Source organism: Phocoena sinus, chromosome 18 (genome assembly GCF_008692025.1).
Source record: "Phocoena sinus isolate mPhoSin1 chromosome 18, mPhoSin1.pri, whole genome shotgun sequence".
Taxonomy (NCBI): domain Eukaryota; kingdom Metazoa; phylum Chordata; class Mammalia; order Artiodactyla; family Phocoenidae; genus Phocoena; species Phocoena sinus.
In genome coordinates this window covers 7046658-7063517 of record NC_045780.1, presented here as the reverse complement: position 1 = coordinate 7063517, position 16860 = coordinate 7046658, and the positions used below count along the sequence as shown (strand labels likewise).

Here is a 16860-nt window from a genome sequence, read left to right as displayed (position 1 = left end):
CATCTTATGTTTAGCTCAGTAATATATCTGGCACTGATTTTTATGCATGGTGAGGATGACCCAGTCCCATTTTTTCTCTGTGAGTAGTCAGTTCTGGCATCGTTTATCGAAAAGACCCTCCTTTCTCCTACTGCCCCGAACCACCTGTGTCACAAATCAGGTGTCCATAGTGTATGCTCTGCTCTGCTCTGCTCTGCTCCTAGGCTCTCCATTCTGTGTCACGGATCTGCTTGTCTCTCTCTGCAAGAGTGTTAGACAGATTTGAATCCTATTGCTTTGTAGTAGACCAGTTCCTCCTGCCTTGCTATTGTTCTTCCAGAGTGTCTTGGTTATTCTTGGTTCCTTCCATTAACATTTTCATATCTGCCTGTCAGGTTCCACAAACAGACCTGTTGGGGTCTTCATTGGAATGCCTTAACTCTGTAAGATCATTTGGGGGGGAATTGTCAATGTCATGAAAGACAAAACAAAGTAACACTGGGGAACTGTTTGAAGAAGACTAAAGAGAGACAATAACTTTAATGTAGCGTGTAATGGTTTTTAAGAAAGTAATAAAGGCCTGGGACAAATGCGGACATTTTAATCTGGACTGTGTATTAGGTGATACTAATGCACCAATGTTAAATTTCCTGTTAAGTGTGATGGTTGTATGGATGCCTTTGTTCTTAGGAAATACATGCTGAAGAATTCAAGGTAAAGTGTTGTGTTGCCTATAGCTAGCTCTCAGTTCATAAATGAGAGTGGGGATGAGAGGAGAGGGCAAGAGAGTGATAATGGCAAAATGTTGACAATTGGTGAATCTAGAGAAAAGGTAAATGAGCGTTCACTATTTTTTTTTTTACCTGAAGATTTAAAATTTTTCAAGATAAAAATTGGGAAAATTAAATTTCGTTTTGTATATCAGGAAATCGTAGAGAGCCGGATCCAAGCTAATTCTGCATGATCTTCGTGTGCTATATTAAGCAGATCTGTCACAAAAACTGATGGTGAAACAGCAAGCAAGATTGGTTATTAAAAAATTCTGTTTGTTTCAGCTTACTCGATACACACTTCAATCATATTGGAACAGCAAATGTCTGTGGGCCGGCTCTCCAAGTAAAAAATATATTAATAAGTGTTAATATAATGCCAATTGCTGATTGCTAGGAAAAGAAAACTGGGTTTTTAAAAAATACTGGTTAGAGTTCTGGAAATCTTTTCCTAGGTCATACTAAAAGGTGAGCAAAGTAACTCATAGGAGTTGCACTCCATGCAGTCCAGTTTCATAAAGCTAGGCTAAATACTTTTTTTACAAAAGCAGTTCTGGTACTTGAATACTAATGTTTTTATTTTTCATAAAGGATCTCAGACCCTTTGTTCTCATAGCAAATATCTTCACAATCTATTAGGAAAGCTCTGAGTTTTGTTTCAGTTATTAGTTATTACAGCCAAGGCACACAGGAAGTTAAATGATTCCACTAGTCATGCAGTGAATTCGTAATATTAGTGGACTCACAGTTGTTGACTTTTCTTTGCATTAGACTCTTTCTTTTCCTGAATGTTAAATAGGTGATTTCTTATCAAAATGATTTGTAAAGTAAAACATCTAATAATAACAACAAAAAAAATCTTCTAACAGCAAAAGGAAGAACTGAGCTTCTGAAAATCAATCTTCGTGAGGTTGAATTGGATCCTGATATTCAACTGGAAGATATAGCAGAGAAGATTGAGGGCTATTCTGGTGCTGATATAACTAATGTTTGCAGGTATTTTTTGTTGTTGTTGTTAATGATCCGTGACGTTAGACATTAGTTATGGGGTTATCAGGAGGACTTGTCTTAAAGTCAGTGTGCAGTTGACCCTTGAACGATGAAGGTGTGAACTGTGTGGATTTTTTTCACTAAATATATCCTGTAGTACTACAGGATCTGCGGTTGGTTGAATCTGGAATTGTGGATAAGGAGGAATCGCTCGTTCAGAGGGCTGACTATAAGTTATTCCCGGATTTTCAACTGTGCCGAGGGTCTGCACCCCTAACCCCCGTGTTGTTCAAGGGTCAACTGTAGTTCACCTTTTAGAGCCTTTGATTTTTAAGAAATTGTTTTGCCCAACTTGGTCATAAATGGCTTTGACAACCTAAGGTTAATTTAGCCCTAAATTGGAGACTAGCTGCATCAACATAAAATAATATCATTTTGTTTTGGTTGGCATTATTTTACTACACGCAGATGAACAAAGGTGATCAATTTTGTGTATATATATATATATATATATATTTCCCTTTCAGTTTAGTGGCATCATGACTTTTAGACAATTCACATCACTCAGTGAAGACCATTTGTTTTTAGTACTTAACTTCCCTAACAATACTTAAATTGACATCAGTAGCCTTTCCTTAAAACCATAACATCTGTGTTACTCATTTTTTCTACGAGTATTTGTCCTATTCGCGTGTAAGTTTAGTGGCACTCAATAAGCTCACAATAGCTTCTACTGTTACCATAGAAAAATGTATAAAAATTTGAAGTTTTGGTTGGCTTGGCTGCCTAATAGCTTTTTCGTGAGCACTAGTTGTACACTTCTTCCTAACCTGCGTAATTATTTACAAGTGATCAGAATGAGCTGAAAATAGGATCCAGAGAAGCCAGATTTTCTCTCTTCACTTGCCCACAAATATTCCGTGTAGGGAATTCCACATCCACTGTATTTAGATATATTCATGCTCCAGAGAGAGAGAGGTTCCTGGCTTTACCTCCTCTAATTAGGTTGTAGACAAACTGGTATAAGATTTGAGTTATGTTAACATTAGCTGTATGTTTTATTTCCAAGTATGCAATTCAGTATTTCATAATTCTCCTTCAGTTTCCTAGACTTCTGGGCTGTCTTTGAGGAGCAAGTGGGGAAAAGAAAATTCAGTACCATCTGAGCCCAACCTAGACTTTTAGGATTCATTGCAGTACTTTTTATGTTTAAGTCCTTTGCATCTTGTTTTAACCTTTCCTGAGCCCTCAGGATGTCTCTGAAGTGGAAACTTCTGAGCAGCATGGTAAAAACATATAAAATGATCTTTTGAATGTTTTCCCTCAACATTATCACAATTGAATATGTTTAAAACATTTGCAACAAAAAGTATTCACTGATTTTGGTATATTTTTAGGGATGCCTCTTTAATGGCAATGAGACGACGAATCAATGGCCTAAGTCCAGAAGAGATCCGTGCACTTTCTAAAGAGGAACTTCAGATGCCTGTTACCAAAGGAGACTTTGAATTGGCTCTTAAGAAAATTGCTAAGTCTGTCTCTGCTGCAGACTTGGAGAAATATGAAAAGTGGATGGTTGAATTTGGATCTGCTTGAATTTCTGTCAGCTCTTTCATTTCTGGTATTTTTGTTTATAAAATGTGAAGAAATTCCAGCAATTTTTTAAAAAACAGGTTTGGAACTTTACATTGGAGAGATTTTCTCTTAAAGAAAAAATTTAAAACACAAAAGAACATACATATACTTGAGAAGTAAGAAAAGCTTACATAGAGAGCCTGATATCCGCATATCCATGCATTATAGTTGCACACCCTAACCAGAGTATTGGGGGCTGAAGAAAGCAACCAGTGTGCTATCGTAGAAACTTGTTTACAGAAAATGTAGAAGGAGCTCTTTTTCTCACTAGTGTTCATTGTGTTTTAGTTTTTTTCTGTTCTTTGCTCTGAACATGAGGGACCTATATCTGTTGGCTTTTAACATCAAAACTGAGTTTGTGTCAGATCTATTATTTGTTGTTAAGAATTATGGTTTTGGATTAAATAATGAATCTGCTAGTTAAATCTTTAGAATTCACCTACTACTGTTAGAGTCTATTATATAGTTTGAATTTTCCCTTCCCTTCCCTCACCATTCCCTCTACTAGCTACTTAATCACTTATTGAGCTTTATGGGGGAATAGCCTCATGCTTTGTGGTTTTTGAATCCTTTTGCCAAGTGGCTTCTCCGGTCTTCAGTATTTGTTTTGCTGGCAGTATTTTACCTTGGAAGGGTGGAAAGAACATCATATTTGCATAAGATGCTCTTTTTCACTCTAGACTTCTGAGTTTGTTTTCACTTTTCTTTCAATATGTTCAACAGATAAACTCTTGATTTTTCTCAGCTCAAACATTGTTTTTTGCTGAATCTGCCTTTCATATTCTAAATAAATGCTTTGGTATTCTAAACAAGTCCACTCTCTTGTGGCTAATGCAAAACAAACAAAGCAAAATCTTTATGGCTTTCGAGACAGCTTGTTTATTAACAAAATAACATCGTGCATAATGAACAACGAACGTTTAAGAATCATTCCTTGTCTAGGTTGAGTGCTTGTACGCACGCTAAGATTAGGTTAGAAATATGACATGCCCATTTTTTTCAGCAGGAATTAGACTGTAGAAGGAGGCCAGAAAAGGAGAGGCCACGTATCTAGTCACAAGTAGAGTAGCCTAGTGTTAATTTTAAAAAATTACATTTATCCTGTTTTGATTGGGCAACCTCTGCTTTAATAGTCAAGCTTTAAAAAATTTGTATTTGATGATATCCTGAATTTTCAATTTTGGACAGCAACTACTAGTTTAAAACCAGAAATAACATATAGCTTTTTTGACAGTTAAACTCTTAGCAGCTTCCTTAAGAGATTTCTTCCCCCTACTTAGAACCATATACCACAGCATTCATCTAATGCTTTAGATTACCCCCCTTTCCTCTGAGGCATAGATTTATAAGAGTTAAAATCATGAGATATCATGATTTTATTTTAATTGATTTAGTTCATCTTAAAAGTTGAAATGAGAGAACTTTCATTTTATTCATGAACTTTTAAAATAAAGAAATAAATAATCCCACTAAGATAATCTTGCAGACTATTGCCATCCAGTAAGTTATTTTTTTCCCGAAGTCCTAGGGGCAGTCATTGAAACCTTAGTGTTTTGATTGCCAAAACTTGTTTGCATAGTTTAGTCAGACCATTTTTCTGGATTTCATGTTATTTGTCTTGGCTTACATTTCAATTTTTTTCTGAATTCTTCATGCGTAATAATGTGGTAATTTTGATTTTTTAAAAACTATCAGTTGAGCAGTATTTGGAGACTCAAGCCTCCTAGGAGCTTATCTTTACTGTGTTAAGTCAGTCCGGTGTGTTATTTATTTCCCTTGTTTCTCATTTTGCTCTGTCAGTGGATGGTGAATGCTTTGTATGTATTAACTCCTTAAAGGATCCTGAGGAGATCCCTAGGGCGTTCTGTCCAACCTTTCCTGCACATGGTATGTGCATTGTCTTTATTGCAAGACTGTGTTGCCTTACCCAGAATGAGAGCATTTTTGTGTTTTATTTTATTTTTTCTGTTGTATTATCAAATTAGAAAGATTTGGTTCCTTTAATTCCTCTGAAAACCTGAGTGTTTGGGGTTCTTCAACACAGTGATGTCGGGACTAAATTTTCTACACTTCTGTCTCGCGGATATCTGATCAGATAGTCCTCCATCTTAGTAGGCTCATGTTGGTTGCCTACTGTGTGCCTGTCCCTTGGGTGGGCGCTCTGTGGCCACAGAGTTGGACCAGGCAGTGCAGTACCGACTGGGCACTTCCTGTAATTACACCGTGTAGCTTCTGGCTCCCACTAATGAAACAATTTCAGTTTATAAATGGAAGGCACAGCAACCTGCGAGTTGCTTTGGAAAGATAACATATGAACCTTTTTCTCTCTTTAAATTTGCTTTAAAATTAGAAGTGGTATCCATTTGCTTGAACAACAGGACTACTATAGATCTTGGCTATTTTCATGAACAATTTTTGTCATTTCCCAAGCTACATGTTTATTGTAAACACATACACGTGCAATTATGGCAAACATGTAAGCGTGTTACATGCTTATTGCAAACATTTTGCTTGCGCAATTCCTTTACTTTTAAAAGGAAATGAATATTAATGGAATGTGCCAGACAAATGGCTCTCTAATGGAGGCTGAAACCTTCTAGTAATCCACGTAGAAAATAGACGATGGCATCACAGACTTTATCTTCAGTCAGCAGCAGTGTGGGCATTCCAGAATGACCAGACACACTTTGGGCTTGGACCTCTACCTCCCAAAATGCCAAGACAGCTTGGAAGAGGTCGCATGTTGTGGTCTAGCTGCCTAACTGGGGGTTTCGTTTGGGCTCCAGAGACTGCAGTTTTTATGATGTGATATTTGTCCAAACATAGGCTGAAATCACTAATTACTCAAAAAGTGAGCAAGCAAGTGTCTGGTGAATCTGCCCTAAAAAAACATGCATGTACATCAGGAAAAATGTGTGTACACAGCCCAGATTTTCAATATAAGTGTCACTCTTTCACTTTGCTACATGCAGCCTGACTCTTCTGAACAGAAAGTATTGGTACTGTAGGTTTCAAACACCTTGAGTTTGTTTGAATCCCCTCCTTGGAAGTTTCTGTCTACACTGCCGTATCCATGATGAGAATCACAGACCAGTTGACGCGGTTCTGTTTCACTTTCCTTACCCTAGCAACCTTGAGGTAAAGTGAAGGATGAGGCAGGTATTGCTTGTCATGTGGGCTTTGGCTCCTTCTGTGTTGTCTTGATTATTGAATCTTTTGGCATAATAGTAGATTCCCACTCCTCCTTTTCTCTTGTGAATGATAAGTCACCTCAGGGTATTTCCTGTGTGATAGGCATAAAATGTTAAGGATAATTGTTGGCCTTTTCCAAGAAAGGGCCACTTTAACCGTATGAAGAAACAATAGTAATCCTTCTTTTAACATTTGTTTTGTATCTTCTGTTCCATAATGGTTTTGATTGTGTAGTAGTTTGTACATACCACTTAATTTGTGATGTACATAATTTTTTTTTTTTTTTTTTTTTTTTTTGCGGTACGTGGGCCTCTCACTGCTGTGGCCTCTCCCGTTGCGGAGCACAGGCTCCGGACGCGCAGGCTCAGCGGCCATGGCTCACGGGCCCAGCTGCTCCGCGGCACGTGGGACCTTCCCGGACCGGGACATGAACCCGTGTCCCCTGCATTGGCAGGCGGACTCTCAACCACTGCGCCAACAGGGAAGCCCAACGTACATAATATTTATGTGAATCTAAGAATCTGTCACAATAGAAAAGGGTAGAAATTATAGTTGGAGGGCGTGTTAGGGGAATACAAATATTTAAACCCCAAATGTTTTATTCTTATCTCTGCTAATTATCTTTTTTTTGCAGGAAAAGCTAAAAACTGTAATAATTACTATGTTTACTTATTTATACCTTTAAATTAGGCTTTTCGTACTTATTTATTTGATTTTTTAGGACGTTTGCTTTTAATATTGTTTTCTCTTGTGAAAACTATATGAATATTTAAAAATAAAGTCCCTAAGATAACACATATGTTTTTAAACATTCACAAATTAACAATAATTCTTTGAATTTTTATTAGGTTTTTTGGCTCCGGACAACTCTTTAACTTTAGGAATATTTCTCAATTTCCAGATGACTTGTTAATAAAAACAGGAAAAATATTAAGGTAACGTCATCAAATTTATTCTTTTTATTTTACCTTTCTCCTTTGTTGATTGATTTTATTTTATATGTATAGAAATAACCTAGATTCTGCTTTGTCACCAGCAGTGTGTAGGTTTCTATACATATGGAAATTTGGTAGGGAATTAATGTGGAGGTTTTCCTCCTATGAAAGGACTCCCATTTTATTTTATGTTCAAAATCATAAAATGCACTTTTGTTTTACAACCTCTGAAATGACTAAATATTGCCCTTTGGAAAACCTGAGTCTTTGCACGTGTTATTTCCAGAGTCTACCTCAGTCAAACAGGCTTAGTGTTAGGTGCAAATGAATTGAAACCATATTGAAATTCAGTTCGTCATCTCCACTCTATCTATGTGTTCGTCTAAGCGCTTCCTTCTCTCTCCTCTCTCACTCACTTTTTTTAACACTGAAATTTCACTTGAAAATATTTGTTGTTCTTCCTCTGGGAAAGCCATATATTACAAGTGAAGCCTCTACCGAATGTCTGGGTGAGTCTTCCCTTCTTTGTTGGGACAGCTTCATCACTCGATGTTCCTCATGTCAAGGAATGGTTTCAAACACAACACACCTCCCGTTTTCTCATAGCTTCATAAATACAAACTCATGTGACAGCATTAAAAGTCTCGGGACCTATCTGTTCCTGTACAAGGACCTAAGTACTTCATGGAAACACACTGAGGTGGACACGTGACATGGCTGTTCACACGGCAGCAGGGCAGCAGGCGTCGCCTTCGGTTAACATTGTGCGGACACAGTGTCCAGCGAGATCGCTATGTGCTGTAAGTGTTTTGTTAAGATTTTTGTTTCAGTGTCTGTCTCCCAGTATTTTGAACCTAATTTAAAGAAAAACACGTTTCCAAATTGTATTTATTAAATGTGCTTTTCCTTACATTTTGTGCGGCTACATCACTAGCTTCATGAGCTTAGCTGTGTCTGTGCATAGGTTGTAGTTTGGTAATAAATTTCTAGAGTGTGGCTTGTTGGTGTTTTCTTTGTGGTTCATATTTGATCTACAGTCGCTGGTCCACTTATTGCCACCAGTGGGAGTAACAAATCCCTCACTAGTATGGGATGACTTTTTCAGGAGTTTCAGTTCTTATAAAATCACATATTGTGAACCTGACATTTTGTGTTTGCTGTGCATTATGCTAATAATTTCAAGGTTGATGTGGCTAAGATAAGAATGGCTTTTCAATTAATTCTAACTGGTTTAACAAATACACGTATTTGTGTAGCACCATTGCAAAGTGGATGTTCCATAAGGTGAATTTTCCACGTGATGGTGTCTTTTTTTTTTTCTTTCCTGTTTCCATTTTTCTTTTTTAACATCTCCATTGGAGTATAATTGCTTTACAATGGTGTGTTAGTTTCTGCTTTATAACAAAGTGAATCAGCTATACATATACATATTTCCCCATATCTCCTCCCTCTTGCGTCTCCCTCCCACCCCCCCATCCCACCCCTCTAGGTGGTCATAAAGCACTGAGCTGATTTCCCTGTGCTATGCGGCTGCTTCCCACTAGCTATCTATTTTACGTTTGGTAGTGTATATATGTCCATGCCACTCTCTCACTTCGTCCCAGCTTACCCTTCCCCCTCCCCATGTCCTCAAGTCCATTCTCTACATCTGCATCACATGACTGTGTCTTATGTTATGAATTCTCCAAAACTATTTTTTTTTAGTTCACAGGCTTTATTTTTTGAGCAATGTTATGTTTACAGAAAAATTAACCTGTATATGAGGAGAGTTCTCATATACTTCTCCCCCTCCCCCCACCCCCCGCCATTTCCCCTTTTATCAGTATCTCGCTTTAGTGTGATTTGCTTGTTTTAGTTGGGTCAGTATTGATTATTACTAAAGTTCATAGTTTATATTACAGTTCATTGGGTTTTGACAAAAGCATAATGTCATATATCCACCATTACAGTGTCATATGGAATTGTTTCACTGACCTAAATCCTCCCTGCTCTGCCTGTTCATCTTTGCCCCTCCTGTTAGCCCCTGGCACCCACTGATCTTTCTACTGTCTCCACAGTTTGCCTTTTCCAGAATGTCATATAGCTGCAATCATGCAGTATGTACCCTTTTTAGACAGGCTTCTTTCACTTAGCCATATGCATTTAAGGTTCCTCCTTGTCTTTTTGTGGCTTGATAGTTCATTTCTTTTCATCATGGAATAATACTCCATTACATGGATGTGCCAGTTTGTTGATCCATCACCTACTGAAGGGCATCCTGGTTGCTTCCATGTTTTCGCATTTATGAATAAAACTGCTGTAAACATTCCGGTGCAGGGTTTTGTTTGGACATAAGTTTTCAACTCATTTGAGTAAGTCCCTAAGAGTACTGTTGGTGGAATGTATGGTAAGAGTATGTTTAGTCTTGTGAGAAACTGCCAGACTGCCTTTGAGTGGCTGCACCATTTGCATTCCCGCCAGTGATGAGTGGGCGTCCCCGTTGCTGCACATCATCACCGGCGTTTGGTGTTGTCAGGGTTCCGATCGTGCCATGCTGATAGGTGTGTTGTGGGTTCTCTTTGCTGTTTTAATTTTCAATTCTCTAATGACATGATGTTGAACATCTTTTCATATGCTTATCTATTTTTAATTGGTTTTTACTGAAACCTTTCTAAAAGATATCACACTTGTTCTCTGACTTTGTAAAGTAGAGAATTTGAACGTAACCTTTTCTTTGTCATTCAGAGTTCTCCTTGTGATGTGCTACCCTCAGCAGCTAGTGGAGGGACAGCAGGGCTTTTCTGCCTGTCACTCAGTGGTCTTTGAGTTTTGGCGTTTGCTTCTGTAGCGTTTTTACTCTTCTGTTATCAGGCTGTCAACCTTTATTTCTCTTCCAATTTCCGGCCTGCAGTCTTCAGTGAACCTAATGAAAAGAAACAGTTGTTAGGCGTGTTAGAATTGCGGGTAAATTAGGAGTCCAGCCATTTGGGGATGAGGAGTGATAGGGAGGTCTGTTCTTTGAGTGTTCGTGTTTGTGTCCTTTATCTAGGCCGTCTGTGCCCTTTCTAGCTTTATCTTTAGCTCCCAGAGTGTTCCAGGTAGACCAAGTGTGAAGTAGATATATATGTCATTATCTTGTCAGGTAGTTGTATAATATTTATAGCTGGAAGGCACCTAGCAACAATTTAATTCCGTGGCTCCACTTTTTTTCTTCCTGTCACCATTGAGGTTTTGATCTCTTAAAGGATGTGGAAAAAAAGAATGAGGTACAAAATTAATTAAGGACAAAAGTAGGACACATATGTGGCCAGGGCCTTCCCTTCAGTCCTTCCTACTTTCTCCAGGTGTATGGGCAGTGCCACCTTGAGATGGCTCACAGCAGAGCACACTGGATCGCTAGGGGGCCTGCCCAGAACCAGGAGTTCAGGTGGAAACGGCGAGGGAAGATAGAAGCGTTGCCTGGCCAGTGGCAGCTGCTTCCTTGCAAATGGATGGGCAGGGTGGGCTCAAGTCTCACCTGGCTGATTGCATCAACCCAGGCTCAGATTCAGGAGACTGGTGCACCGTGCTTTCCTCCCTGCCTGCCTGGGTATCACCACGGTCAGATGCTCCTGGCCCAGCAGACCCGAAGCTGGGAGCAAATGACTTGGTCCAGTCCCCTCGTGTCACAGGTAAAGGAACTGTGCCCAGGGAGATTTTAATATCTGTGTTCAAGATCACATTCTGAACTGGGAAATAGGACTTATATCTATTTCTGACCTTAACAAATGCTGCAGGTAAGGTATAATGAAAGCAAGCTAGACAGGGGAACATTCATTAAGGACCTTAAAGCCTCTGCGGCATGGTGCCAATACAGACTGTTCACCTAAGTTGATGATAGTTAAGAATAAGAAGTATCGGATAAATTAACATCATAGGACTGGCGCTAACATTTATAATGTTTACTGTATGCAAGATACTGTACTTTTATTGCTTTATTAAATCCACACATTAGTTCTAAGATGTATTTACTATTATTCTCTTGTTGCAGAAGAAGAAACTGAGGCTTATAGAGTGATTTGCTCTAGTCATTTGGCTCCTAAGAAGTAGAAGAAAAAATGGAACCTAAGTCAGTCTAGTTCCAGAGCCTAGTCCTTTGCCATATTCCAAGGTTACTTTCAACAACGTTAAATGCAAAAGTACTCAATTCTTGAAATAAATATGTTAACATTCACCCATTTTTCTGAGGTTATTAATCACCGTTTTACCATCCCTTTCCTGTAACGTTTTTTTTTACCAGGAGACTTTTGGGCAGACTACAGTGATATATTCTGTTACAGTATTTATGTTTATAATAATAGGAAAAAATAATGGCTTGTGTTGTGAGATTAACATGACTTTGGGAATATTGTTGCCCTACGTTATATCAGAGTGTAAATATACAGCTATTTCTTTCTCAGGGCCGGTTTTATGAAATGAACTGATCATTCTAAGAGTTTCCATGCATCATATTTAAATCACCAACTTAAGTGGTATAGAGCTCAGTCATTTATTTTTACTAATAAGATTCCTGACCGTGTTCTGCATAGAGGGCGGCAGCTCCAAAGTCCTCAGCTGTACGTATGGTCGCCATGAGTTACCAGGAGAGCAGCCCCGTGTACTTGCCCTGGCTTCAGTGTCTGTATTTGAAGAACGTTACCCCAGAGCTGAGTTTAGCTCTGAACGTTCAAAATGCTTTCAATCAGCACGTCTTAAATAACTTCTTTCAACAAATAACTAATCATGGTATGACTACTGTATTCCATAACATAAATCCTAAACTATAGTGTTAGTAATTAGTGTTGTAATTAGAGATGGGTGAATCAGGCTTCATTTGGGATTTGTAAAATACCTCCAGCTGTTTTTCAAACATTCTGAAATATATTTTATAACATTTCTCAAACATACTTTACCAAGCATATTTCCTTTAATTTTTAAACCCTTGTGTATTTCAAGGTGAATTCAATCCATAAGTTTACGATTCATTTGTGCTTAACTCATAGAAATTACTTTTTAAGCACAACTTGGTTTCTAAGGCCTTAGGAAACCCTTCTCATGAAATCTGTAAGCCTTTAAAAGCCTTTTCCCCAATCAAACTTTTTTTCCTCAAAGATAAATGTGTGTGAAATGTTTTAGTTTGGTTTACAATGCAGAGCCCATGTTTCAAAATCTAAGCTAGTTCTGAATTTAGAACACGTTATTCTGCCTTTACTGTAAGAACTGGCTTCGTTTGTGTCTCTCTGTAAAGAGCTGGTAATAACAGTGCTCTCTTGAAAACCCAGCGCACCGACCTTCCATGCCGTCTCCCGGAGTTGTAGCACAGGGGACAGACATGCGTTGATCAAACACAGCAAACCGAATTAGCTGTTCGTCAGGGATCTGTCGTGTGCTGAATGTATATACATGTTTGTACGTATTCAGATATACATGTACACACTCATAAAAATGCTTAAGTCCTTGTAGGTTGTCTTTTTTGTTTTGACCTCTATTTAGAAATTCTAACAAGATGATATTGTATTCTGGATTAAATTAATAATTTACTGTGAAATGACCGTAATTGTTCTCATCTCTCTTCAAAGAGAACTGTTTTTCACCTGAGATTTAGTTCACAGGTTTCTGTTGCCTAGCAGTGGGTCTTTGAGAACAGCTTTTTGTATAGTTTTAAATGAACGGGTTGATGGTGTGAAATCTTCTTAGAAGAAGTAAGGTTATTGCAGTGAAGGTAAAAGGAAATATGCTGACAACTAATTGGACAAAATGTCATCCAGCACAGTGGCTCTGGAAGAGATTTGCAGAAGCTAGCAACATAAGAATGGACTTTGCTCAAGGCAGCTAGAAACTGCATCCAGAAATATTCATGGTAAAAGAAAAGCACCATTTTCCTAGGTTCTCATTAGGGAATGGTATGAAATACATATTTGCTTATCATAAGAAACAACCTCATTAGTTCCTATTCTTAATGAAAACTCTCATTTTCCCCGATTTTTTTTAGTGTGGGATTATTAAACAATGAAAACATCTTTTCTTTGCTTTTCAAAGTATACCAGTTTCTTATATTATATTTTATTAGTTTGTACTCTAAATGAACTTTTAATATTTTAGAAAAATCTTCTATGATAGATGAATTCCTTTTGAAATTTAGCACCTGAATTTTTCTTTATTCAAACTAAAATGAAAAACCTCTTGCAGGAAGGGAGACTTTTACCTTTTGCTTTTATATGATAATTATTTTGCTTTACAAAGGAAATATGCTTACAAATATATTAAGGTGGTTTTTAAAGAGCAGTATTTATAGAAATCCAGTCAGTGCTTGCCTTTACTTCTGCCTCCTGAAAGCCCTCGGCCTGAAAGTCAGTCGTGGCTCTGGACCCCATTGCATGTGCCTTGCAGGGCAGGACTGTGCTGGTCATTTCGTGTGACCTGGGACAGTGCTCTGCAAACTCCTGTGACGATGCCTCTCCATCGGTAAGATGTTTGTGAGTTTTACACGATAGTTTACACTATATTACAATATATTTACTATACTGATAATCTACAGAATATTTGTAATTTATAAAATATGCACAAAATTAGAAAATTTAAGGACTGTAAATATGAAAACATGAAAAATAATTTTATTGGCACAAAATGCCCTCCAAAAATCATGAATAATATTTTTATCGAGAACCATGAGATTAAATATGGTTCATTTTTTTAAAAAAACCTTGGGCTAGACTAACTAGGTACAGCGATTTAGTTAATTTTAGTGCTTAGTTTTAGTGACTTTCGTAGATGAAAAAGTTACCTCACAAAAGTGTGTAGATCCAAGTGGAGGAAATAAATCATTGGCTGCAGTTATAAATCCTGAGCTTCATTTTTTAATCACAGCCACTAATTATGCAGAACTTTTCATTTAACTTTGGCTGTTAAGTCTGCATCCTCCCTGGTGTCAGTCAGTTCTTGCAAATTAATTGGAAGGTTGCATTTTGTATGAATAGTTTCAAAACCCACTGAACCTCTTCATTTGGAAGACTTTTCTTCTTTATCACCATTAGTTTACCTTTTACTTTATTCTAAAGAACACCTGTGTGCACGTGATGACGTGAATGACTGCAGTTCCACCGGTGAGGAGGATCTCACCCAACCGTGGTAATAGCTGGAACACAAAGTGGGTTCCTCTTAAGATGAATTTGCCCAAGATCTCTAAAATCTGTCTTTGTGAATTAGCTTCATAATGTATTACACAGGCATATATGTGTTTCATAATTTGCATTGTGAATAACATAGCCTAAAAACACAAAATTCCAACTATTTTCTTTATATAAATATATTCCTTCCATTCATTTGATCGATATTTTTTGAATAATTGCAATGTGGAAGATATTTAAATAGGGGAAATTGTTTCAAGTTTAGATTGCACATATTAGAGTTTCTAATAGGAAACTCACTGTTTTCGGCAACAACATCACAGAACAATGGAAACAAATCCTCGAGATCAGGGCCTGGGAGTCTTCCCTCCGCCTGCCACCCTGACCCTCATATGCCCATCAATTCCAGTTCTCAGTCAGTCCCACCGATTGTTCTCCTGATTCTGCTTAGTCTGGAGGTGATGGCCCTTGAATGACTCAGGACAAGTTTAATTCCCGTCCTGGGTTTTCATTTCTCCTCAGACTTGGAATAATTCCTGACTTCTGGATATGATATGAATATATCACTGTCCATTTCTTCCTCTTCATTTATCAGTGATCCCTGGGCCGCTTCCACCACGGTTCCTCCACTGCGTGTAGAAAGCATGCCCCGGGCGGTGTGCTCGCTGCTTCCTGCACTGGGAACGTTGGTTCCTGTCCTGGTTGGGGGGACGTGCAGGTAGCTGTCGCTCCCGAGGAGGGCGCCGCTTGCCGACCTGTCCTTGTTCACGGAGGGATAGAGCTGGTCATCTGAATGTGAGTGGGCTTGTTGGGGGACGAAGAGCAGGACAGAGGCTCTCGTTCCTGACAGGGAAGTGTAAAGGGGTGAGAGTCGGACTGGAAGGAAGAATCAAGAAGGGAGGAGGTTTGAGTTTTCAAAGAGAAGGAATCTCCGTGTGTTCTGTGACTGGGTGAGGGAGGTTGGCATGAACTGCAAACGTCTGGTCTTATTTGGGCCGTGCATACTCTGGTCATCGCACCATCCTGGCCCTTTGGCTAGAGATCTGATATTTTGGGAACAAGGATCTGTCCCAGGAGAGCACTGTGGGGTTGGGAGAACTTCAGCTCGGGAGTCAGAACCGGGATTCCAGCCTCAGCCCCACCGCTTCCCAGCTGGGTGACACGGGGCAAGTTGCTTATCCTCTCTGTGCCTCTGTTTTCTCACCTTCAGATGGAGATGATGATGATGGACCTTCCTTACAGGACTGCTGGGAAGATGAAATGAGATACTTGAAATATAAAGTGCTTATCAGTTTCTGGCCCCATAATAAACCCGCAATAAATGTGACCCGCGCCGGTGTGCTCGAGCTGGCTCCTCACAGGCTTCCTCAGAGCCAATTTTTTTTTTAAAGTTTATTATTATTTTTTCTTTGGCTGCGTTGGGTCTTCGTTGCTGCGCGCGGGCTCTCTCTAGTTGCAGCGAGTGGGGGCTACTCTTTGCTGCGGTGCACGGGCTTCTCATTGCGGTGGCTTCTCTTGTTGCGGAGCCCGGGCTCTAGGTGCTCGGGCTTCAGTAGTTGTGGCTCGCGGGCTCAGTAGTTGTGGCTCGCGGGCTCTAGAGCGCAGGCTCAGTAGTTGTGGCGCACGGGCTTAGTTGCTCCGCAGCATGTGGGATCTTCCCGGACCAGGGCTCAAACCTGTGTCCCCTCCATTGGCAGGTGGATTCTTAACCACTGCACCACCAGGGATGTCCCTCGGAGCCAATTGTTGAATATCTTAAAATGCTGCAAGTCTGTCAACCTGTTGATAGCTTGAAATTGGCTATGGTGAGAGTATTTACGCCGTGGAAATCGGCAAACAGCGCAAGTGAGGATTCCTCCTCCACACGCCCCCTTGCGGAGCCAGTTCACAGCACATCACTGGTTAGCTCTTTTTATTTAATATGGGCTTTGTTTCTTCCTGCAAACAAAGCAGCTCTGGATGCCTAGCCTGGCTCTTTGTCAGTGCCTCTCAGATACGTAGATGCAGTGGTGAGGAAGACTCCTGACCCCGTGCTCAGAGCGCATGGGGTCTGTTTGCTTGGCAGTGCGCCATTTGGACTCAAGGTGGGAATGGCTGCTTTGGATCTGCCACAATTGGGGACCACTCTCTTCCCTGAGCTAGAGTTTGCTCCGATACTTTTATTGTGATGTAACAGAAATCTTAGGACACCAGAAATAGACCAAAGTGTCCCACTACCCTTTCATTCCCTGACAC

At 39.4% G+C, this 16860-nt stretch overlaps 1 protein-coding gene across 5 annotated transcripts in view; it reads left to right on the top strand.

Moving 5' to 3' along the window:
• KATNAL1 (katanin catalytic subunit A1 like 1) overlaps nt 1-12342 on the top strand; it is an 81093-nt gene extending 68751 nt beyond the window's left edge. For 2 of the 5 annotated variants that reach the window (XR_004346716.1, XR_004346717.1), the window contains 3 exons: nt 1619-1745; nt 3137-3412; nt 7415-8823. Coding sequence is in view for 1 of the 5 variants with exons in the window: in XM_032611620.1 (XP_032467511.1) it covers nt 1619-1745; nt 3137-3335 (326 nt within the window). In the remaining 4 variants the exon portion in view is untranslated. Of the gene's footprint in view, nt 1-1618; nt 1746-3136 lie in introns of all 5 variants that reach the window. The other 3 variants (XR_004346718.1, XR_004346715.1, XM_032611620.1) reach the window with 3 other exon arrangements.
• Nucleotides 12343-16860: the final 4518 nt, after the last annotated feature.